Here is a 24,689-nt window from a genome sequence, read left to right on the forward strand (position 1 = left end):
GTACAATACACAGTAGACATGATAGTCCATAGCCACCAGTAAGAGTGGACGCATTTGCTGATGCTGGTGACCACTAAGAAAGCCGTGGGAGTGTGGTGAGTGTCTGCAGTGACTGGAGAATCCCCTCTCCCTCTGCCCAGTCCAGAAGACCAGAGGCCCAGCCCCAGTGCCGTCCCAGGGGGCCGAGCACCGTCCACTTTAGATCAGCCCGATCCAGGCTGTGTGCCCTGCCTGGCAGTCTCTCTGCTCACCAGGGCCCAGGTCGCCAGTGCCTAGGCTGGGAGCTCCTCCCAGGGGTCTCTGTTTTACTGTCTTCCCAGTGAGAAAGCCCTTGAGATAACCCTGAGGTGGCCCCACGGGAGCCCCGTGAGGTTTTTCATGGGCATGTGGTAGCGCATGCGAGTCCAGAACCTGGAATTGGGAGGCGCCGACTTGAGGCCTCTCCAAGTGACTGTGGGCAAAACCCGGAGAGCCTTCCTCACCAGGTCAGGTAGGGATTCTGGTTCTTGGAAGGGACAGAACTTGACTAAGATGAGCTTCAGCGTCTGATCATCCAAGGCAAGACTCACTGCTGCTTGCAGTTCAAAGACACTGGGTCCGTTGACATAGTTGGGGCTTAAGATGAAGACTCCTCTTCTACTTTTCTTGATAATGCTCACGATGTCTTCCGTGTACACTGGAAAGAAAGTATTTAATTAATTGCACTCTTATTGCTAAACCTTGAGTCACAATAACCCTGGTTCCCCCAGACCTACCCAGAGGTTCCCCGCCAGGCAGAGCGGACCGCTCCACTAACCTCACCAGCTACCGCCGCCCTATCCACAGCGGGGATACACCCTACTGCCCAGCGCCTCAACCTGCAGTTCTCCCCGCATGCTGTCTCCCCAAAGGCCACTCCTTTAGGAGCAAAGCTTGTGGAACAGGGGGCAGGATCAGGAGCGCAGGCCATCCAGCCCCTTGGTAGATCTGAATGGAGAAGGCAGAGGCCGTGCCCAGGCTCCAGCAGCCCGCGGCCGGTGCTGCGTTGGTGGCCGGCAGCGTCCCCCATGGCAGGGGCCACCCAGTGGGAAGGACAGGGTTGTCCTGTGAGGTGCCAGGGAAGCTCTGTCCTAGGCCCCGGGGCCACTCCTCTCCCCTGGGATGGAGGCTCACGTGATGGACACGCGGCTGCCCAGGTGTCTTAAGCTCACAGCCCTCCCAGCTGGGCCAGCCCCAGCGGCGAGGTGACAGATTGGCACTGACCGCCCCTGTGAGCTATCGCTCCTCTTGCGGGCCGGGCCTACCTCCTCCCGGAGCCACGTCTCTTTCAAGCAAACACAAGGTGTAGCCATATTTGTTTTCCAAAACCTCGGGGAACAGCTTCAAGGCCAGGCAGTCCTCACTCACGGGCGAGGCGAGCTCGCTCTCAGAGGCGCTCCCCTTGGCGTAGGAGATGAAAGCATCAAACTCCTTTTTATCTGGAGAGAGGATGATAGCAGTGTAAGCCACGCACACCTACCTGTGCTCCAAACATATGGCAAATGGGTATGAAGCAGGGTGTGGGGTCGTCACTGAATTGAAGACAAAAAATAAAAGCCAGCAGCCAGTCCATTTCAAACCCCACTGGGCGTGTGCCCTTGTCAGCCCAGGAGTCGCGTGGGTTCACTTTCAGAAGCTTGCGGGCCTCTGCTGGTGGCCACGTGGGCCCCGGGCGCCACATCCCGCTCAGGAGGAGCCCCACGGCCAAAACCCCGCAGCCGCTGGCAGGTCGCAGGAGGTAGCGGACCGGAAAGCTGGTGCCTGGCCCTGAGCAGCACAGATCAGCGCCCGTCCTCCTCCTCCAGGGGCTCTGCAGCTCTGGCACTTGTCCCAGGACAGGTCTAGGTCTCCAGCGCCTCCGTTGACAAAGGATTTCAAATGCACATTCATGACTGGGCCGCGCTAACCAACTACCTGGAGTGGCAGGAAATCTCCAGGTGAACCCCGGGCTCGGGGTTGGACACACCGGCGCTCTGCACGGGCCAGCGGTCACAGTTACAGGGTGGCCACAGCGCCGGCGCCCTGCGGGCCTAGGGGCCTCTGGGGAGGAGGCAGGAGCGGGCCTGGAGTCAGGGGCCCGCACCACGCGGCCAGGCGGGGAGCTGCTCCAGGCAGCCAGCCCCCCAGGCGGAGCAGGACGCTCAGGTGTGGCCGGCAGGTACTGCTACGCAGTTTCATGTGGAACATGCCACAGTTGTCCCAACTCCTTCCAAGTCCAGCAAACTAGGACTTTTCTATAATCGGGAAACATATGGATCTTGGTAATAAAACTAGAGCGCGGAAGAGTTAGACAACCTGTTAGACATTCGCAATGCGACATTCTAAGCTTCTGTGTATCATCACCAGCATGAAGGAAACGTTTTGCTGGAAAGCACCGGGTTGGCCAGAGCGGGCACTGACTGGCTGTGCCCAGCCCGTCCTGCCCACACCAGGCTCCTGACGTGTCCGTGGCAGTGAGAGGAGCGTGGTCACAGCGAACGCTCCCGCCCACCGTACAAGCTGCAGAACCGCAGGACAAGCAGATTTTAGCAGAAGCTGAAGTTGTCAGGGAAACAAGACTATGACCAGATATTGGCTTAATTCAAGAAGGCTGACCTTCGTTTTAAATGAATCTCAGCAGCCCGCTTGCCTAAGGGTTTCTAGTGCGTGTCTCAGTGAATGGTCTCAGGGAAGGTGACGGGAGCTTTTCACTCACGGCTCCCGGAGACCTGACACCCCTCACGGGTGGCTGGTGCGGGGAAGCACTGTGGGGGCTCCCCGCAGGTAAGGGCTTAAGGGCTGGCCTAGAGGCCAGCAGAGGGCTATGCTCTCTCCAAGCAACAGAGCTATTTGCTAAAACTACAAACATTCTAACCCTGGGCCCAGGGACCAGAGAACACGGAAGCGGCCCTCTGTTCGGGGGTGGACGGCACTTGGCCGACCGCACGGGGCCTGCAGCTCACACAAGGTCACCCTCGGGGACGTTCTCTCCAGCGTCAGGCCCCTGGCTGTACAGGTGAGGCTGACGAGGCCACACTAAGGGGCCCGCCCAAGCTCTGCCCTTGCCGAGCAGTTCCGTGGGGCGAGACTGTCTGGCTGGGGGGTTGCCGGGCCGGCTTCGGCTTCCCCGCCGCCCGAGCCCTCCGGACCGCAGTCACTAGTCCCTCTGCAGGGGGAAGACGCGCAGGGCCGGGTCCCGCACCGAGTTCGCGGTCAGCAGGAGACCGTGTCAGGTCCCACCTGTGTGAGCCTCATGGCGGACACCCCGCTGGAGTGAGGAGCCCTGCGCCCTGCGCCTCCAGGTGCAGGTGCAGCAGCCCTGGAGGCTCGGCGGGCAGGTTAGCATCAGGCACACCGGTTTCTGGGCTCCTGTGCCTGAGCCAGTCCCGAGAGGGACAGTCACACCGCGGGCGGCCCTTACCCCCGAGCGTCTCGTCCTTGTCCTGGCAGGTCCGGCACAGCAGCACCACCTCAATCCAGTACGTGAAGAGCAGCGCGCCTGCTGCCAGCGCGCCCACCAGGGCGGCCACGGTGCCCAGGAGGATGTACAGGAACACCACTGGGGATGGGAGGGGCAGGAATAGAATAGATTGGGGATAAGCTACAGGGTAAGAACTATGACTCCTGCTCTGTTAACCTGTTAACCTGGGCAGTTCTGTTCTGCTCAGAGAAGCTCCTGTCTGGGAGCTGCACGCCTGGGGCACGGAGCTCACATGGGATCGCAGTCTGTCCTCTTCCGAGAACTGCGTGTCATTATGGAAAGATTTACAACCTCCTGGCACCTGGGCCCGAGGCCCTTTGTCCCGGAGGCACCTGCTCTTTGTAACCCCAGCCCCTGCTACCTGTAACCTGGCCCCAGGGCGCCCAGAGGCACCCACCCTCCATGACCGATCCCCCTCAGCCCGCATGACTTGTAACCTATAAGATTATCCCGTGTCCACTCCCCCATGCCTGCAATTCCTACTTCCCCACAGAACCTTGTCCTTCTACCCAATGTAAGCCGCTGGCTTATGGGGCAGAGCAGGTGTTTGTGGGTGACCTGCTGCTCTCCCTGCTGCCGGCAGGATTGGAATAAACGCTCAGCTAGGATTTCCCCCTGTCTCTGCAATTGGCTCAGGTAGTGACCGGCCGCCGGACCCCTTGGTTGTCTGGTTACAGGGACACAACACCGTGAGTCAGTGCAGAGCGCCTGCCGCTGCACCCACCCACAGCGTCTCCACCCTGTTATCCCAGCAGCATGGCCGCCGCAGGAGCTTCCTCTTGAAGGTTGAGATGCATCAGCCACACCTGGAGGGAGGTCCTACACTGAGTGGGGAGAACTAGGGAGGGGCAGGTGCTGGGCAGGGCGCCTGGGAAGTGGTGGGAGCCACTGTTACTTATTTTCCCCAGGAACTGCCCCCGTGCTCTGCACCCTCTCACTGCAAACCAGTTTCAAGTACAGTCATCCCCACTGAAGCCTACACTCCCTGCGGCCAGGAGGTGCATCTGGCGCACCCTCCATGCACCTAGCGTAGGAGACACCCCTTTATAGAGTGCCCACGGGCCAGAGCCAAAGGCTGTCTTATTGAAATCTCGTGAGCAGCCAGTCTGCTGTTCTAGAATCATTATTAACTGAATGAATGAATGATATCACTTTCATCTCTGAGCTTTGCCTCAAAAGAATTAAAAGCGATTTCTCACTGGAATACCCCTCCAGCTTTAAAGGGCTGTGATCTGTGACATACACAGATCCTCCCAGGCGCTGAGCAGAAGCACTTCCTCTCACCTCCAGGCTCCAACACCTGACCATCACGTTTTCTGGATTCAGAGCCAGGAAAGGCAAATGAGAGAGGGACCGAGGTTCTAGCACGAGGCCTTCACATGGAGCTCGCATAGGTGTTTGTGGAATGAGTGGGAGAATGAATGATGGGCTTTTCCGACACAGCCCCGATATGCCCAGTATTGGTTAAGGGGACCAGGTCTGGATTACTGATAGGAAACTTACTAGTGTGTGGTCTTGGTCAGAGTTTTGAGTTAAGCAGCGAAGTGCACAGAAGGCTGTCTACCAGCGTCGTCTCGCTGCTCTCACCACAGCACTATTGCTAGGAAAAGCCTGGCCCGCGGGGAGGCAGCTGTGCCCGGCCTACCTCCCTTCCTCCCCCTCAGCTGGAGGGGCTGCGTGCTGTTCCCCAGCGAGTTCTGGGCGAAGCAGATGAACGTCTTGTGCAGGTCACTCTGGGCGACTCTCTCCAAGTGGACGGTGCGCTGGATGACTTCCGCCTCCACAGTGGCTTTCACTCTAGGAAAGGAGGAGACAGCACAGCCGCCCAGGACGTACAACCACACCCATTCGCCGTCTCGGGACCATGCGATCGCCAGCATCGGCCTCTGCAGAGCTGGGGCAACCAGCAGGAGGTGCCCAGCTTCACGCGGTCGGGAGGCTCCGGTTTAAATGATGAATCTGCTAAGCATCGTTCAGAACGCTGACTCTCGGGTATGATTCGCCTGTGGGCCTCAGCTGGCCTTGCTCACTCTAAGCCTGTCCCTGAAAAGATGCTAACAAGAATTTATGAACATCTACGACTTCCGTGGACGGCTTACTCTGTATCAGGCCGTCTTAGCACAAAAAGGGGTTACGGATCCCTCTATTCTGCATCTCACAGGAAGCCCACAGGTGCGGCATGAGTGTCCTAACTTGGCTAGCAATGCAGATCAGGCACAGAGGGCGAGCCCACGTTCACGCTGCCAGACGTGGGACCTGATTCCTGGCCTGTGCCCTTACCCATCCAGGACCAGCCAGGAATGGGGTCTTTATTTCCTCACAATGTGGATTCTCTAAAGTTGCCAATCTTGCCTCTGTCCTCACCCTAAGGAATCTTGTTTACACGGGTGATATTGTAGGCGGTGTTGCTTGGAGACATCAATACCGACGCTTCCCCACAGAGCGCTTCTTGCTGCCGGAGACTGCTGAGGTCTCACCTGCCCGTCCGCCCCTCACAGGGGCTGGCAGGGGCTGCAGGGGGCACGGTGGCGCTCCCACACTCACACTGCCGATGGGTGGGAAACACCCACACAGAGGGGTGTGAGGTCAGAGCACACCCTCTCTCACACTCAACTCCCTTGAGCTTAGATGCAGTATCAGTTTGATAGGAGACCCAATGACTTTCCTTGTGTTAGAAGTTCTTGCTAAATCTGATTACTGCTCCAAAAACCTGTCCTTCGTTATATTTGTTTATTGAAGTGTTTTATAAATCAGAGGCGTGCTAACCCACAGACTGGTACTGTGGAACAGATCTTAGAAAGATGAGGAACTATATCTTTTAGCGCCAAGCCCTGCAGATTGGCCCCAAGCCCTCAATCTCCAGGGCCCCGTGTCCAGCTCTGTGAGGAGCTGGATAGATCTGAATGGCTAGAGATTTCCATTTTAAGAAGCAAAATTGTCTTCCCAGTTCATTCTGGCCACTAATTCAGGTCTGTGCTCTTGAGAGCAACAGAGTCTAGAAAACAGAGTAGCTTCCAAGCATTTCAAGACAGACCGCCGCTCAGCCTCCCTTCCCAGGCTGCACTGCTGCCCTGTCCTCACTTCACGTAAGTTTTGGTCAGATCCCTCGGTCTGCAGCGTTTCCTCGTTTCATACTTTCTGGCTGTAATGACTCTGGAGACCTGGGTACGCTGAGTGGGCACCGGGGAACGGGGGGCTGGGGGACAGCATCCCCCCATTTGTCAGACACGCTGCTTCTGTTCCAGCAGCCTGGGCCACTGTCTGTCTCCTTGTCTGCCTGATGTTTAAAGCAGCCACAGAAAACTGTTGCTAAACATTGAACTTGAAAGCCACTTAAATACTTCACTCCATGGCCCTGCCCGAAGCCGAATTTGGCCCAGGGTTAAAGTTAATGTGCACTTTGACTTTCATTTTCACCACTAGCTGGCACTCCTGGCACACTGTTAAGTGTGTGTGTGTGTGTGTGTGTGTGTGTGTGCTCATGCGTGCGTGCGCATGTGGGTGTGCATGAGTCTGTGCGTGTGTGTGCATGTGTGTATGTGCGTGTGTTTGTGTATGTGTATACTTCCGTGTGCACATCGCAGAGGTTTCCGAAGATGAGAGCACGCATTGTGGGCTGCAAAGAATATCGTCCTCTGATTTTCTCCTTACCTTCTCCCTTCCTTTGTTGGGATTTCCAACTTCTGACCAGAGTCTTTGCTGTACCATCTTAGCACTGGTGTGAAGTGCTCTTCAAAGCCAAAACGTGCAGTGCAGTTAAGAGTCAAAGGTTTTCCTGCAAAGGAAGGGGCCACAGTAGATAGGAGAGCAGCCGTGAGGACACTGTCCAGCGCAGCAAGAGGCCTGCGGACATGGCTCCCTGCCCTCAGGCCGCAGGCGCAGCGGGGCTGGGAAGAGCCGCCCACCCGCCCGCCCGGCCACCTCTCGGCAGAAACATGCACCCAGCTGCGCATCTGCAGTGGCAATGCTGAGATCGCAGATATGAGCTATGATTTTTGTTGTTTGTTGTTATTTTTATGAAAGAATGTTTCTATCAATTAAAAGATTTTGTATTATAAATGTGTAATAAAGTATCAGCTATTTTTAAAAAAATTTTTATTGATTAAGGTATTACAAATGTGTCTTTATCCCCCAGTGTTCCCTCATCCCCCCAGTCCTACCCTCACCCTCACCCCCTGTTGTCTGCATCCATTGCTTATGCGTATATGCATGCATACAAGTCCTTTGGTTGATCTCTTCCCCTTCCCGCCACCCTTCCCTACCTTCCCTCTGAGGTTTGAGCATCTGATCAATGCTTCTCTGTCTCTGGATCTGGTTTTGTTCATCAGTTCATGTTGTTCATTATAGTCCACAAATGAGTGAGATCATGTGATATTTATCTTTCTCTGAATGACTTCTTTCACTTAGCATAATGCTCTCCAGCTCCATCCATGCTGTTGCAAATGGTAGGTGTTCCTTCCTTTTTACTGCAGTAGTATTCCATTGTGTAGATGTACCACAGTTTTTAATCCAGTCATCTGCTGATGGGCACTTAGGCTGTTTCCAAATCTCAGCTATTGTAAATTGTGCTGCTATGAACATAGGGGTGCATATATCCTTTCTGATTGGTGTTTCTGGTTTCTTGGGATATATTCCTAGAAATGAGATCACTGGGTCAAATGGAAGTTCCATTTTTAGTTTTTTGAGGAAACTCCATACTGTTCTCCACAGTGGCTGCACCAGTCTGCATTCCCACCAGCAGTGCATGAGGGTTCCTTTTTCTCTGCATCCTCACCAGCATTTGTCATTTGTTGATTTGTTGATGATAGCCATTCTGACAGGTGTGAGATGATACCTCATTGTCATTTTGATTTGCATCTCTCAGATGATTAGTGACTTTGAGCATGTTTTCATGTCTCTTGGTCTTCCTTATGTCTTCTTTTGAAAAGTATCTATTTAGATGTGTTGCCCATTTTGTGATTGGGTTGTTTGTCTTCCGTTTGTTAAGTTGTATGAGTTCCCTGTAAATGTTGGAGATTAAACCATTATCAGAGATAACATTGGTAAATATGTTCTCCCATGCAGTGGGTTTTCTTGTTGTTTTGTTGATGGTTTCTTTTGCTGTACAGAAGGTTTTTATTTTGATGTAGTCCCATTTGTTTGTTTTCCCTGTAGTTTCCATTGCCCTAGGAGCTGTGTCGGTAAAGAAATTACTTCGGCATATATCTGAGATCTTGTTGCCTGTGGATTCCTCTAATATTTTTATGGTTTCCCATCTTACGTTTAAGTCTTTTATCCATTTTGAGTTTATTTTTGTGTATGGTGTAAGTTGGTGGTCTAGTTTCATTTCTTTGCATATGTCTGACCAAGTTTCCCAGCACCATTTATTGAAGAGACTGTCTTGACTCCATTGTATGTTCTTTCTTCCTTTGTCAAATATTAATTTGAGCATAGTGGTTTGGGTCGATTTCTGGGTTCTCTATTCTGTTCCATTGCTCTATATGTCTGTTCTTGTGCCAGGACCAGGCAGTTTTGAGAAGAGTGGCTTTGTAATACTGCTTGATATCTGGTATTGAGATCCCTCCTACTTTGTTCTTCTTTCTAAGGATCGCTGCAGCTATTTGGGGTTTTTTTTTTTTTATTCCAGATGAATTTTTGGAGAGTCCTTTCTAGATCTGTGAAATAAGCCATTGGTATTTTACAGGGGAGAGCATTGCATTTATAGATTGCTTTGGGAAGTATGGACATTTTAATGATGTTGATTCTACCAATCCATGAACACGGTATGTTCTTCCATCTGCTTATGTTTTCCTCTAAGTCTTTTTTCAACTGCCTGTAGTTTTCCAAGTACAGGTCTTTTACCTTCTGTACAGCAAAAGGTTTATTCCTAGGTATCTTCATTTTTTTGTGCAATGGTAAATGGGATTGTTTTTGTAATTTCTTTTTCTGTAAGTTCACTATTGGTGTATAAAAAAATGCCATAGATTCCTTGGCATTAATTTTGTATCCTGCTACATTGCTGAATTTGTTTATTAAGTCTAATAATTTTTTTGATGGAGTCTTTAGGGTTTTCTATGTACGGTATCATGTCATCTGCGAATAATGACAATTTTACTTCTTTTCCAATTTGGATGCCTTTTATTTCTTCTTCTTGTCTGATTGCTATGGCTAGTACTTCTAGTACTATGTTGAACAGGAGTGGTGAAAACGGGCATCCCTGTCTTGTTCCTGTTCTTAAGGGAAATGGTTTTAGTTTTTGACCATTGAGTATGATGTTGGCTGTAGCTTTGTCATATAAGGCTTTTATTATGTTGAGGTATGATCCTTCTATTCCCACTTTGTTGAGCATTTTTATCAGAAAAGGGTGTTGGACTTTTCCTGGGAGTGTTTTGATTACTGTTTCAATTTCATCAGTAGTTATCAGCCTATTCAGGTTTTTTTATTCTTCCTGATTGAGTTTTGGAAGCTTATATTTTTCTAGAAATGTGTTCATTTCATCGGGGTTGTCCAGTTTTTTGGAGTAGAGTTGTTCGTAGTATTTTTTTTTTTACAATCGTTTGTATATCAGTAGGGTCAGTTGTTATTTCACCTCTTTTACTTGTGATTTTATTTATTTCGGTTCTCTCTCTTTGTTTCTTGGTGAGCCTGGCGAGAGGTTCATCAATCTTGTTTATCCTTTCAAAGAACAAGCTCTTGGTTTCATTGATCTTTTGTATTGTTGTGGTGTGGTTTTTTTTGTCTGTCTCTATGTCGTTTATTTCTGCTCTGATCTTTATTATTTCCTTCCTTCTGGATACTGTGGGCTTTTCTTATTGCTCTCTTTCTAATTCTTTAAGTTGCAAGGTTAGATAATTTGTTACCAGGTTTTCTTGTTTTTTGAGGAAGGCCTGTAGAGCTATGAACTTCCCTCTCAGGACTGCTTTCACTGTGTTCCATAGATTTTGGATTGTTGTGTTTTCATTGTCATTTGCTTCCAGAATGCTTTTATTTCTTCTTTGATCTCTTTGGTAAGCCAGTCATTGTTTAATAGCATGCTATTTAGTATCCAAGTGTTTGATTTTTTTTTTCATTGTTTTTATTGTAGTTGATTTCTAGTTTTATGCCATTGTGATTTGAGAAGATGCTTGTTATGATTTCTATCCTCTTGAATTTGAAGAGACTTTGCCTGTGGCCTAATATGTGGTCTATCTTTGAAAATGTCCCATGTGCATTGGAGAAGAATGTGTATTCTGTAGCTTTGGGGTGAAATATTCTGAAGATATCCATTAAGTCCATCTGATCTAGTGAGTCATTTAGGATTGCTGTTTCTTTGCTGATTTTTTGTTTAGAGGATTTATCCAGTGATGTCAGTGGGGTATTAAAGTCCCCTACTATGACTGTATTGCTATCAATCTCTCCCTTGATATCTTCCAGAAGTTGTTTTATGTATTTGGGTGCTCCTGTATTGGTCGCATATATGTTTACCAGAGTTATATCTTCTTGTTGAATTGCTCCCTTTAGTATTAAGGCCTTCTTAATACTAAATTATCTCTTGTTATAGCCTTTACTTTGAGGTCTATTTTGTCAGATATAAGTATTGCAACCCCAGCTTTTTTCTCATTTCCATTTGCCTGAAATTTTTTTTCCATCCATTCACTATCACTCTGTGTGAATCCTTTGTTCTGAGGTGGGTCTCTTGCAGACAACAAATATATGGGTCATGTTTTCTTATCCATTCAGCTACCCTATGTCTTTTGATTGGTGCATTTAATCCAGTTACATACTTGTTTGTTGTAATTTTTAGTCTTAATGTTTGTGTTTCTTCTTGCCTTTCTGTCTCTTCTTTTTACAGCAGTCCCTTTAGCATTTCTTGCATTGCTGGTTTGGTGGTAATAAACTCTCTTAGCCCTTTTTTGTCTGTGTAGCTCCCTACTTGAGCTATTTGGGTTCCCTTGATGTAGGCCTGTGAGCTGGAAAGGCACAACTGCGGTGTCTAGAAATCAGCAGCAGCCGTGGAGGGGGGTGTCCCAATTTTTGCTGTCTTACGCCCTTGGTTGAAGTTGTGTGTGCCCAATGGGATTCACAGTGGCACCCAGGAACCGTCTGTTGGGGTGATGGGGCTCCGGAGGCCTGCGCTCTGGAAAGGTGTGACTATGGTGTCCAGAGTTCTGTAGTTGTGGGGTGGGCAGACTCAGCTTTTGCTGCTGCTTCTGTGGTTGGATACACATGCCCCCAGTGGCAGCTTACAGAGCACCCACGGTGCATTTGCCAGCAGGGTGTACTGACATACTCTGAAGGGCCTTGGCGCTGAAGCCACAGAATTGCAGTGTCTGTGGGCAGGTATCCCAGAAGAGGGAATTCAGCATTTCTACAGCCCAGCAGTGCACACCTGTTTGCATAAGTGCATGCCCAGCGGGGGCTCACAGAGGCACCCAAGGGCTGCCTGTGCCACGGTGGGCTTGGAAGGCTTGCGCGCTGGAAAACCATGCAACTGTAGTGTCCAGAGTTCTGCAGCTGTGGGGTGGGCAGACTCAGTTTTTGGTGCTGCACCTGTGGTGGATAAGCGTGCGCTCCCAGTGGCAGCTCACAGGGGCACCAGTGGTGCCTTGGCCAGCGTGGTGTACTGAAGCACTCTGAAGGGCCCTGGCACTGAAGCCACATAATTGAGGTGTCTGTGGGCAGGTATCCAGGATGAGTGAATTCAGAATTTCTACTGCTGGGGGTAGGGGGGTGGGTGGGAGTGTGTCCCTGTTTGTCCAAGATTGCACCTAGTGGGGGCTCGCAGGGCTCCCATGAGTGCCTTGTGGATAGATGGGCTCTGGGTGCTTGCTCGTTGGAAATGCGTGACTGTGGCAGTGCCTTTGCCGGCGCAGAGCTCTCACGCACTCTGAGGGCCCTGGTGCTAAAGATGTGCAGCTGGGTTGTCTGTGGCAGTTATTCAGGAAGAGGGAATTCGGAATTTCTACTGTGGGGCAGTGAGCCCTTGTCTGTTCAAAATCACACCCAGCAGGGGTTCACAGCGGCATCCAAGAGCAGCCTGTGGAGCGGTGGGCTCAGAGGCCTTCGTGCTAGAAATGTGGTGTCTGGAGGTTTGCCACTGGGGAAGGGGAGGCTGCACTTACTGCTGCGGGAGCGGTGCACCTTTGGAGGTGGAGGTCCCAGGGTCTGCAGGTCTGCGGGTGGGGCAGCAGGATTTTGGCTGGAGTGGCTGCCGGGTCGCGGGCCACTGTCTGGGTGGTGGTGCTGATGAGTTCCTAGAAGAGGCCTCTCTCCCCTTCAAGATGGCGTGGGCTCCATGCCCGAGCCCCGCAATGCAGGGGATGCCCGCAGTGGTGGTAGTCTCTCCCTGCCCCAGAGAGCCTGATCCGCCAGCCCCTGCTGTTCCTGCCAGATCTAACCCTCACTCACTCACACACACACCACACACTCCCCTTTCACCCCCTCACTCACTCACTTCCTCTCCCTCACCTCCGTCCTGCCAGCCGCCATCTTCTAGTCTCCAGTATCAGCTATTTTTCAAAAGGGCATTATCAGAACCAAATTCCTTCCTTATTTATTTTTTTAAATTTTTATTTGTCTATTTTTATTTCTTTTTTATTGTTGACACCGTTCCCCGTTTCTCCCCACCCCACCTTTGCCCACTGGCACCAGCTCCCAGCACCCCTCACAGGCCTTCCCCCTCTGCTGACTGTGCCTATGGCTACCATATGGGTGCTTTGTGGCTACTCTCTTCACATGCCCTGACCTCAGTCGGTCTGTTCTGTGCTTCCATTTTGTTCATCAGTTTGTTTTGCTCATTAGGTTCCACACATGAGTGAGATCATAAGGTGTTTGTCTTTCTCTGACTGGCTTACTTCACTCAGCGTCATCCTCTCCAGGTCCATGCACTTTAACAACAACTGTGTTTTTTTAAAATGAAGGCTGGTTTGGTCAGAGCACTGGGGTCCCCGTGTGGTTTGAGGGAACAGAGGAAAACGTGAAGTGTGAGCACTGGCTCGGGCTCCAGTGCGGAGCTGAGGGAAAGGCGAAGGGCATCTTTCTAACCAGCATTTACATGCTCAGCAAACGGCACGAGCTGACTGTGCACGTTGTTCAAAGACATTATTCAGACATTTCACTGCTGTGCACCGCGCACGACGGATGTGCACGGATGTGATCACAGGAGCTGGACTCCCCACTTTCTCCCGAGAGCTACCCCGTTCGCTCTGCCTCGGCCTCAGTATCCTAACCATGAGGCGCGCAGAGACTCCATTTGAAAACTCATCCTTGCACCTTAGGAATGTTTCTCTCCTAGCCATACTTTAATTCGCTGACACCGTTTGTGACTTTGTTATTTTTTAATTACATAATTTTTGTTCTTTCTTTTGTCCTTCCATTCTTGTGTTGCTGCCCACATTGCGATTCCTATAATCAGGACATACTGATACCCCACCTAGCGGTCTCTTGCCACAATACAGTATTTGTTTTCACATTTCTATTAGAAACAGTTCATATTTTAAATAATAATTATTTTGTTGAAGCAACCAGTACTTGGTTTTAAACAGTGCAGCTCGTAGTTGGCTGTTTGGTGAGATGTAGATGCTAGTGAAGCTGATGAATAAAATGGACGTAGAAAAGCCATTGGCCCTTCTGCCCCAAAGGAAACACCACTTTGTGAAACACATTAAGTGAGCAGGGACGGTAACATTCTCCTACAGTTACCTCAAGGGCCAGACAATCACCTATTTTTTAAAGGTTAATGCTACTCAAGTTGGTAAATTGGTTATATTTATAGACTTCACTAAGCCGATGCGCCCACTATACACGCAGCTGTTCCTGGGCAAGAAAGAGTGTGACCCTATTGATCATGTCAAATGCTCAGCCACTGAACGGACGCCAGCCCAGATTGCTCAGTGTGACCTTGGGAGGTCAGTTCAGTTTTGCCTATTTACAGACTTAAAAGCTGAAACTTAGGTTAAGTGACTGTATGAGGAGACAGCACCAGTCAGCGGCTGAGTCCAGATCCACATCCAATTCTATTTGGCTTGAATCTGATTCTCTTTTCCTTATATCACATCACACTTGGACGTGCTCCCAGAATCCCAATCTCTGCCCAGGGTGACAGGCAGCCCGTCTTACCAAGCTCCACTTCCAGGGTGTCCTTGACCGGCTCCAGGATGTCGGGCTTGAGAGTGGTGTTTCTCACTAACGAGGAAAAGAAGAAGCATGATGTGCAGGGGAAGCTGCAGCCTGCGTGCTGAGCGTCTGCACGCATGGTCACACTGAAAGCTAAATATTTTGGAGCTGCCTCTGCAGATTTTATTCACATTCCAGAGGCTAGGACTTGGGTTCCATGTGAAAAGCAAGCTTCCACAATGACTGTGACATCGAGTTGCAGGTGCTGGCAAAGAGTAGTTTTTTATAAATCCATGTCTGCCTGCGTGAAATTTTCTTGCAGGCCACGGGGTGAGGCTACATACTGGGATGGGTGAGCAGGCTGTGCAGGCTGTGCTGTGCTGTGCTGTGCTGTGCTGTGCAGGCTGTGCTGTGCTGTGCTGTGCTGTGCTGTGCAGGCTGTGCTGTGCTGTGCAGGCTGTGCTGTGCTGTGCTATGCAGGCTGTGCTGTGCTGTGCAGGCTGTGCTGTGCAGGCTGTGCTATGCAGGCTGTGCTGTGCTGTGCAGGCTGTGCTGTGCAGGCTGTGCTATGCAGGCTGTGCTGTGCTGTGCAGGCTGTGCTGTGCTGTGCAGGCTGTGCTGTGCTGTGCTGTGCAGGCTGTGCTGTGCTGTGCAGGCTGTGCTGTGCTGTGCTGTGCTGTGCTGTGCAGGCTGTGCTGTGCAGGCTGTGCTGTGCTGTGCAGGCTGTGCTGTGCTGTGCTATGCAGGCTGTGCTGTGCTGTGCAGGCTGTGCTGTGCTGTGCTGTGCAGGCTGTGCTGTGCTGTGCAGGCTGTGCTGTGCTGTGCTGTGCAGGCTGTGCTGTGCTGTGCAGGCTGTGCTGTGCTGTGCTGTGCTGTGCTGTGCAGGCTGTGCTGTGCTGTGCAGGCTGTGCTGTGCTGTGCTGTGCTGTGCTGTGCAGGCTGTGCTGTGCTGTGCTGTGCTGTGCAGGCTGTGCTGTGCAGGCCGTGCTGTGCTGTGCAGGCTGTGCTGTGCTGTGCAGGCTGTGCTGTGCTGTGCTGTGCTGAGCAGGCTGTGCTGTGCTGTGCTGTGCTGTGCTGTGCAGGCTGTGCTGTGCTGTGCAGGCTGTGCTGTGCTGTGCTGTGCTGTGCAGGCTGTGCTGTGCTGTGCAGGCTGTGCTGTGCTGTGCTGTGCTGTGCTGTGCAGGCTGTGCTGTGCAGGCCGTGCTGTGCTGTGCAGGCTGTGCTGTGCTGTGCTGTGCTGTGCTGAGCAGGCTGTGCTGTGCTGTGCAGGCTGTGCTGTGCTGTGCTGTGCTGTGCAGGCTGTGCTGTGCAGGCCGTGCTGTGCTGTGCAGGCCCTACAGGCTGTGCTCTCCTCAGCACCTTACCAAAGCTCCCCAGTTGTCCAACTTGGAACCTAGCTCTCATCCTTTCCTCTCTCCTTCACTCACCATTTCTAATTCCTCTCAGATATACTCCTTAAATATTGAGTCCATTTGCTTCTCCCCATCCTTACAGCCGTCCTAGTTCCCCCTCCATCAGCCATGCCTGCTTGACTGTGGCAGCCTCCTAATTCTTCTCCCGTCTCCATTCTCCCACCCACAAACCCATTTCTACACAGTGCACAGTAACCTATGTCCAATACAAATCTGTTCCTGACCCTCTTATGCCCAGAACCCTCCATGGTTCCCTACTGTTCCTCAGATGAAGTCCGTGCTCACTGGGACAGTGTCTGTCAGTCTTGTTTGCACGCACTCGCCCTGTACTGCTCCTGGCTCTTCCTGGGCTGCACAGTCTCCCCACACTGCCTGTGTGCTCCCTCTGCCAGAACGGCATCTTTCCCACCTCCATTGGCTAATTGGTTCCCATTCCAGTTCTCTCTTTGGGCTCGGGATACCCAGGTCTAGGCTGTGTGCCCACTTTTCCCCACTCTTCACATTGTATTGTCATAGCCTGTTCCTTCCCTCCTGCCCCACAGAATGCTAAGTGCTGGGAAGCCGGAGGAAATGTGCAGGTACTGTTTTCACATCCACAGCACCAAGCCCAGTGCCTGACACATACTAGATTTTCAGCAGATATTTGTGTGAGAATGAACAAATAAACGAATGAGTAAATGAGGAAGACATGAGTAACGACAGACTAGGCTTGAATGAACGAGATGCCACAGGTGATCCAAGGAGTCCTTGGGGCAGAGAAAGCCGGTCTGCCCCTGGGGACTGACGGGCGAGGGGCCAGGCCTGTTGGAAGGACAGCCGCGGGCCACCTGGAGGGGAAGTGGTGCCAGCGGGGCATTTGCTTCTGTCTCCTTCTGCAAGGAGCAGTCTCTCGGTGTGGAACTGCTCAGGCCTGAGGCAGCAGGTGCAGGGCCAGGCTGCCCGTGCAGCTTGTGGCTCACAGTTACAGGAGAGGAGGCAAAACTGAGGAATATGTTTCCAAGAGATAAATCAGCTACCCGGTAGCTGTTCAATACAAGACATGGATGACTGCCTTGGTAATGCCTTGACATCGCCATGCTTACATTAATGACTAGTTTATTCATGCTGACACCTGTAAATCCAGTGGGCTGATCAGGGGAAAGACTGGGCCAACACATAGAGAACTGTCAGAAGAATAAGCCCAATGGGCCATAAACACAACCAGATGCTCAACGTCACTAGGACTCAGGGAAATGTAAATTGATATAAATGAAAGAGACCCCACTTGGCACCAATAAAAATAAAGTCTGAAGACACCAAGAATAATGTAGGAATAATAGGAATCTATTCACTGATGATGAAGGTGTAAGAACTGGCAAAGCAATACCTTAGAGTAATATCATGTGCTTAATAACACAAATCACATTCTATAACATATAACATTATTCTATTTATGAATGGACACATACATATGTAAAAAAGGCATAAATAGAAAGGATACCCTATATAATAAAAGGCTAATATGCAAATCAACAGAACGGTGGAACAACCAATTGCTATGATATGCACTTACCACTAGGGGTCAGTGCTCAATGCAGAAAGGGGAGCGCCACTCAGCCAGAAGCTGGGCTCTTGGCTGGCGAGCGTAGTGGCCGTGGCAGGAGCCTCTCCCACATCCGAGGCAACACTAAGGTTGTCCGACTGACCGCTCAGGCCCACTCCCTAAGCTGTCAGTTGGACATCCCCCAAGGGTTTCTGGACTGCGAGAGGGTGCAGGCTAAGCTGAGGGCCCCTCCCCCACAAGTGCACAAATTTTGTGCATGGGGCCTCTAGTAAACTATAATACTAAACTACATCTGGGAAGGCAGGAGAAAGGGAAGAGATGATGGCATGGGCCTCAGGCTGTATCTGTAATGCTTTGTTTCTTTAAATAAAAAGCAAGATTTTAAGCCTGTGGAAAAATATTCACAGTATTAAAGCTGGTAATAGGTAAGTGGGTGCCAGCTATTTCTGTGTGTGAATTATTGATATCATTTTAAAATTTATTATAGAAACAAACCAGGGATAAATGCATGGAAAACCCAACTTGGGACAACTTGGATATGCACCTTCCCTGCAGAATGACTCTAGGTTAATGGGAAAACTGATGTTTGCTGATATTCAAGGCTTTCCCCAACGACACTATATGTCTATCTTTTTTTGTTTTCCAAAAAGGAAAACATCACGAAACCTCAGGAAAATGACTGGGTAGTTGGGATTCAAACATGAAATCTTGAAACCAAAATGTCACTTACCAATGGTTTTCACTTGAACAACTGCTCTGACTGTCCGGGATCCTGCGCCGTCGGCCTGAGTGTAGTCGCAAGCGTAAGTGCCCTGGTGGTAGTCATAGACCACGTCCAGCTGCAGCGGGTTGCTCCTCTGCGCGGAGAGCAGTCTTCCATTCTAGTCCGAGAGACAGAAAGGCAAGTGAAGCTCTTTCTCCAGGGACTGTCTTGTACTAACTGCACCTTTCAGAGACCTTCACAAGTGTGAACCCGGAAGGGGACAGCCAGCCTGAGATGAGGACATGACAGTCATCCCCCGAGTGAGGAAGAGGTTCTGTTCAAAAGTTGTCTTTGCAAAGTTCTTTCTTAAAATAAGAGGCGTTTTAAATACCACCACGTTGTGCGTGGAGATCAGGTGCCCAATCTCGTCAGCCCACTAAGAAGTATTTCATTTATTATTTTCCAAAGCATGACTCAGGCCCCTGAGAGTATTCTAGAAAACGCATCATATTCTAAGTAGCTAATACTAAATAAATTTTTTTAAAAACCTATGTGTTTATTATGTCTCAAAATTGATGCAGATTTTCTGTATATGGGGCTAATATAAAGCTTCCTCTTTAAATAAATTTAATTTTAATAAAATGATAAAATTCAAATGTAAAACATTAAGTCCATCAATATGACAGAGTGGCTGAGGACTGGAACACTGTGGTTTCCCTGGGTGCCTGAGCTGCCTGGGGACTGGAACAGCCAGGAGCCTTCCACTCGCTTTGGGGTCTGCTGGCGAGGCCTCTGGCGCTGCAGGGCGACCTGCCTGTCCTTCCCAGACCCTTTTCCTGCCAGTGCCCAGGCCTCCGCCCTCCCCTCAGTGCCGCGCCCCTTCTCAGCCCAGAGTGCACACACTGCACCGCCTTTGCCAGGGTGGGCGCTGCGCGCTGCTCAGCTTCCACTCCCAGGGCGAGGGTGCCCTCCTGGGGACAAGTCGGCACCACTAGCGGCCCCCCGGCCCCTCCCCCGCGCGCGCAGCGCCCCGCTGCGAGCTCAGACCTCCGTCATTGCGTCCGCGCGCCCCTGGGCGTAGTGCGGTGTTCGGTGTGTAGGTCACTCCTCCGGGGTTGTCCAGAGCAGCCTTTGTGCCAAGACATAGGCCAGGTCCTGGACACCCCGGGAATTAGCCCAGCCTCTCTCATGGGCGCGCAGTGTAAGGACTAAGGACGCAGGCGCGTCTCCGCCAGCGGCAGACGCTGCCCCAGGCCGTGACTCCGCTGATAGGAGGCAGGCGTGCCCTCCAGTGCAAACAGCGCTCTGAAGAAGGTGCAGGAATCAGGCGGGGAAGGGAAGTGTCATTTAAGAAGCTTGAAGCAAAGCATCCGTGCAGGAAGCAAGGCCCAGCTGAAGGGGCCCATGCGCCTGGCTGTGTTTGATCTCTGGGCTCCGGCCCCCAGCAGGCAGGGCTGCCCTCTGCAGAGGCAGAGTGAGTGAGTGCGGGCACAACTGAACAGAAGGTTGTGAAGCATAAGAGTCATATTATTAGACTTTTTTTAGTGGCAACTCAGTGTGAGAGCGCTTACCAATTTAACAAAGACTATCATAACCACTTCTGCACCATGAGGGACTGGGCGCAGCGGGAGTGTGAGCCCCTGTTAGATGGTTATCACTGTGCAAGGACGAGGGGCTCCTGCCTCCACGTGGCCCGGGCCTCCAAGTTCCAGCCCAGAGTTCCAGGAGCAGCCCTCTCACCACTGCAGCCCAGGAAAAGAGATCAACAGCAAAGAACAATAGGAAGAGCCTCTTATCCGGAGGCTTCCCAAGTGCTTTCTCAGGTCTCAGCTCATCTGACTGCTCAAAGGCCTCTCTGGCTGGGTTTGCATAGATTCTGTTTTCCATTTTACAGATGCGCAGCCTGAGCTCCTGGGCTTTGTCTTTTGCTCTGTGACACAGAGCTAGTCAGGAGAGCACTGGAAATTTCTCTAAATTATTCTGACTTTGAGTTTCCAGTTCTGATGGAGGAATTCCCCTTCCACGCTGCCTGCTGACTTGTAGAGTCAGGGATTCCCCACTCCACGTCTCTAGTGTGGTTCCTGTGGCTCAAGAGGAATTTCCAGGAGGTTGACAAACAGCTGAGGTTTGAGGGGCAGAACTGGTTGGAGGGGCAGCTGCCGTGTGAAGGGAACCAAGGCCAAGTAGTGGGACAGACAAGGTTAAACAACCCATCGGCTGATCTCAAGGATCAAGAACCCTTTAAAAGGAGGGTTCAGAGCATGGGATAAAAGTCAGAGACAGAATTCTGCACAGGGACACATAAAAGAACAGAAATTAGAGTGGAGGTCGTGAATCACATGAGAAGACAGGCAATAAATCACACAGGAAGGCAGAGTTAGAACTAAGACGTTGGCTGAGCAACAGGGAAGATGAGTGATAACAAAAGTGGACCTAATCCTATATAATAAAAGGGTAATATGCAAATCAACCGAACGGCAGAATGACCGGTCGCTATGATATGCACTGACCACCAGGGGGCAGATGCTCCAAGCAGGAGCTTCCCCCAGCCTGGAGGCCCTGATCGCCCAATCAGGGCCTGCTGGCCAACCTCTCAGTCCCTCTCCCAGCGGGCAGGCTCTGATTGCCTGATGGGGAATGGGGAACTGGGGTTGGGTGGCTGCAGATGCCAGTGGTGCCAGGCCAAGGCCCCCACCCTGCTGATTGCTCCACACAGAGGGTGACCAGCATTGGGAGACAGAGCTGGCAAGTGGGTGGGAATGGCCAACCTCTTGGTACCTCCCACTTCCCCTCCTCCCCCCTCTCCCCTGGCCAGTAGGTTCCTATTGCCCAATGGTGAACAGGAAACTAGGGGTGGGTGGTGGTGGGGGGCTGGGCTGGCTGCCAGCAGCTGGGGAAGATGGCCCTGATTGCAGGCCAAGCCTAGGGACCATACCCATGCACGAATTTCATGCACCAGGCCTCTAGTTTTTCCCATAGAAATGAAAGAATGGCTCAGTATGTACCATTAAGATTTTATGAGGTGGAAATAAAAGGAACATCGAAGACAAGAGATAAGCAATTTGTGCTAAGAACGATGGAAACCCATTCTAATAAAACAATCACAACTGATATAGGTGGGAAACAGGGGCTAGTGGGGCTGTACAGGGAATGCTTTGCTTTGTTCAGAGGTAAAAGAAATAAACAGATAAGGAGCAGCATCCCAATGAGAACCTGTGCGGATAGTGCCGGGGAGTCCTGGAGAGAGCTGAGGCATGAAGAAAAAGCTGAGGGCACAAAAAGCCCCTGTATTTTATTTACTTATTTTTAATCCTCATCTGGGAATGTTTTTAAATTGGTTTTAGAAAGAGAGGAAGAGAGGGAGAGAGCCATCGATGTGAAAGAGAAGCATTGATTGGCTGCCTCCGGTATTTGCCCTGACCAGGGATCGAACCAGAACCTTTTGGTGTATGGGATGACACACCAGCCAACTGTGCGACCTGCCAGGGTAAAGGACTTTTAAAGGAATGTGTGACGCAAGGAGACGAACAAAGCAAAGAGAGCGCGCAGCCTCGGAGCGTTCACTGTTCTGCTCCGATGTCACCAGCCTGCTGTGCTGCGGGCAGTGCTGCCACTCCAGCGAGCACCACAGACCGTGCGCTGTCTGTGTGGAGGGTGTGCCCTGGAACTGGCGACACAGCATTCCTGCCTGGGCTTTTGCTGCTCGTCTGGGACTACATCTCAAGCCCTGTCTCCGAGGGGCCCCGGTGTTTTCACATCTGTTTAATGACTCTTAGTGTCCAGCTCACCTCTTCTCACTCCTAATTGCATTAGTGGCTACTTTCTCCAGTTTGGTAAATGCTGTGAGTTTACTTTGAGCCATAAAGTCTCCAAATGTGATAGTCACCACTTTCACATCCTCCAGTTAAATCATTTTATCTTTTATTTTATTTCTTGAAAATATCTGTAGGGTCTACCATCTTCTTTCTATTCTCACAGGGTCCCAGGTCAGGACTTATACTTGTAAAGTTCAAACACACCAACAGGGACCTAACAACCTACCACATACCCAGCCTGCTGCCTGTGCACACAGTCCACCCTGACTCCACCAGGCACGACCTCTGCCCACTGAGCCGAGCGCTCCCCAGCACACAGCGTGCCTGCAGCTCCTGTTCCCAGCGTCCTTCCCCCACTCCCTGCCGAGGGCCGCAGCGCTGTCCCTTGTTCCAATCAACTGACAACATTCCATTTATACACACATTTTGCTCTAATATTTATCTTTTAATGGCAATAGAGGTATGTTATGGGGAGCAATTCCACCTGGACTCAGGGCACCTGTGTTAGTGCCATCTGCTCTGCGATGTCAGGTGTGGGCCACCCACCACCTGAGGACCTGCGGTTTTGTATGAGAGAAAGGAGCACTGGGTACTATTTCCTGCCTAATATCATCACTTTTAGTAACACACTGCGTCCATGAGGTCTGTGAGTCTCCAGGTGTGCATGTGTCTGTGTGCATGTGTGTGTATGCACTGCACACACACATGCACACACCTACACACACACACGTAATGCGTAAACATCGCCTAAACCATGCCTCTCCAAAGCCGCATCAGAAGCTACGACTGTCGAGCAGCATCGTTTAACTGCGTTTAGAACAGATGCCTCTTTCACTGACACCTCTGACACAGGCAGCCAGAGCCCGGAGAAGGGAATGAGCTTCCTTAGCAAACGCCAGGCGGCCCTGGGGTTTCGCTGAGAGAGTGATGTGTGCGGAAAGTCGGCTGCTGCTCTGGCTGGTGCTTACCTACAAGTGAAAACGGCCTTTCATTTCCGGGTGTGCCCTTCCACCTGAAAGGCCCGGCAAGCCTCTCCACGGGGCTGGGAGCAGCCCCCTGGGCAGAGCAAGACCTCCGCCATCCGATTACCACACTCATCAGCCAGGGGCGTGTCGTTCTTAAGAGAGCTGAAGAGGATGAACAGAACCATGGACTCCTTACTAACCTCATCTTAGAGGCTGTGAAATGAATGTGCCCAAAACTGGGCATTTTTGAAGCCAGCACGCTTTCAGTGTCACTTTAAAATACAAATGTGAAACTTTAGACACATCACTCATCCCCGAGTAGTTATTTCTACAAAGGACATAAAGCACCTGGCCACCTGCTGTCCCCAAGGCTCAGGAGAAGCGAGTGGAAAACGCTCTCCCCCCAGCAGCACCCCCCACGCCTCTGCTGTGGGGTCTGGAAGTGCATGGGACCACCCAGCAAGCAGGCTGCCTGCTGGGCATCAATCAGTGGCAAGTTAAAACGATGTTTTATATTAACAAACGAACATATTTTGAAGTCAAATTTAAAGTTTTACACGATTTTTCAGACAAAGTACTGGACTTTAAACAATTATCATCAGTGTAGTGGCATTTAAATTCTATTCCCTGATTCTGCCGTCCAGGGGCCAGCTGGCAGAGGGCTTTGGAGGCGATGCTCCGAGCATTGGCATAGATTGTGGCACTCGGTAACCCATAAGCACAAGGAAAATGCCAGGTGTTTTGCTATGTGGTTTGTAACTCAAAACCATTACAGAACTTACCTTTCCTGGCCGTTCTCTTCTCGTCTTAGCACTGCACTCCCGTCTCCCGGTCTCACCTGTCACTCAGGGCCACGCAGAGGTGCCCATTCAGGAAAGTGTTCTATGCTTCGATTCGCCCAGAGCCCTTCTCACTTGCTGGGTGCTCCCTCCCTGAGCAGTTCTCACTGCTTTCTGAAGGCGTCCCGCTGACCGCTCTGGCGGCAGCCTTGGCCGATGCTGTAACCATGTCTTACTTCACATGGATATACAGTGGGGCCTTGACTTACGAGTTTAATTCGTTCCGTGACGGAGCTCGTAACTCAAATTACTCGTATGTCAAATAAAAAAGTGAATGAGTGAGACACGTGATGCTGGGCTGATGTTGTGGCGTTCACTGTGACGTTCGCTGCGCCAACTAGCGGTGGGGTATCTGAAGCTGGCTCGTAACCCGAATTTGAGCTCGCAACTCAAAGCAAAAAATCGGCTGAGAGACGGCTCGTATCTCGAAAAACTCATTAGTTGGGACACTCGTAAGTCAAGGCCCCACTGTACCTGACTTTGAGACAATTTCCTGGCACAATTGAAAGGGTGGCTGGAATGGCTGGAGCGGCCGTCCTGTGGCTTCCGGCCAAGACCATGTTAGAAAGTTGGTCTTTTCTGTGGGCACAAGGCCAGCCTTTGGGAAGCTCTGGACCTGAGATTCTCAAACCCACGATTCTACAGACTGACAGAGATGCTGCCATTAGAAACCACATCTTGCATGAGTTTTGGAAAAGTCACTCTTACCTGGTACCAGGTCATCTCTGGACTCGGGGCGCCACCCTGGCAGCCAAGGCTGGGGCAGTGAATGGAGTCGGTGCTGCCCAGACGGAGGTAGCGCGTCTGCGGCACGGGGTGCGCACAGGAGAGGTTGGCCTGGGGCTGCACTTCCAGGACCAT

At 51.1% G+C, this 24,689-nt stretch overlaps 1 protein-coding gene across 1 annotated transcript; it reads right to left on the minus strand.

Moving 5' to 3' along the window:
- On the minus strand, positions 1-24,689 carry IL18RAP (interleukin 18 receptor accessory protein). The gene is made up of 8 exons (XM_070428534.1): positions 24,537-24,689; positions 18,237-18,387; positions 14,555-14,620; positions 7,130-7,253; positions 5,124-5,275; positions 3,419-3,556; positions 1,284-1,457; positions 1-676 (listed from the first exon to the last, which is right to left on the minus strand). Exons 1-8 carry the CDS (start codon positions 24,687-24,689, stop codon positions 306-308), a joined length of 1,329 nt encoding a protein of 442 aa, XP_070284635.1. The 3' UTR covers positions 1-305.

Source organism: Myotis yumanensis, unplaced genomic scaffold, assembly GCF_028538775.1.
Source record: "Myotis yumanensis isolate MYYU_CA2020_CCGP unplaced genomic scaffold, mMyoYum1.0.hap1 SCAF_11, whole genome shotgun sequence".
NCBI classification, from domain to species: Eukaryota; Metazoa; Chordata; class Mammalia; order Chiroptera; family Vespertilionidae; genus Myotis; species Myotis yumanensis.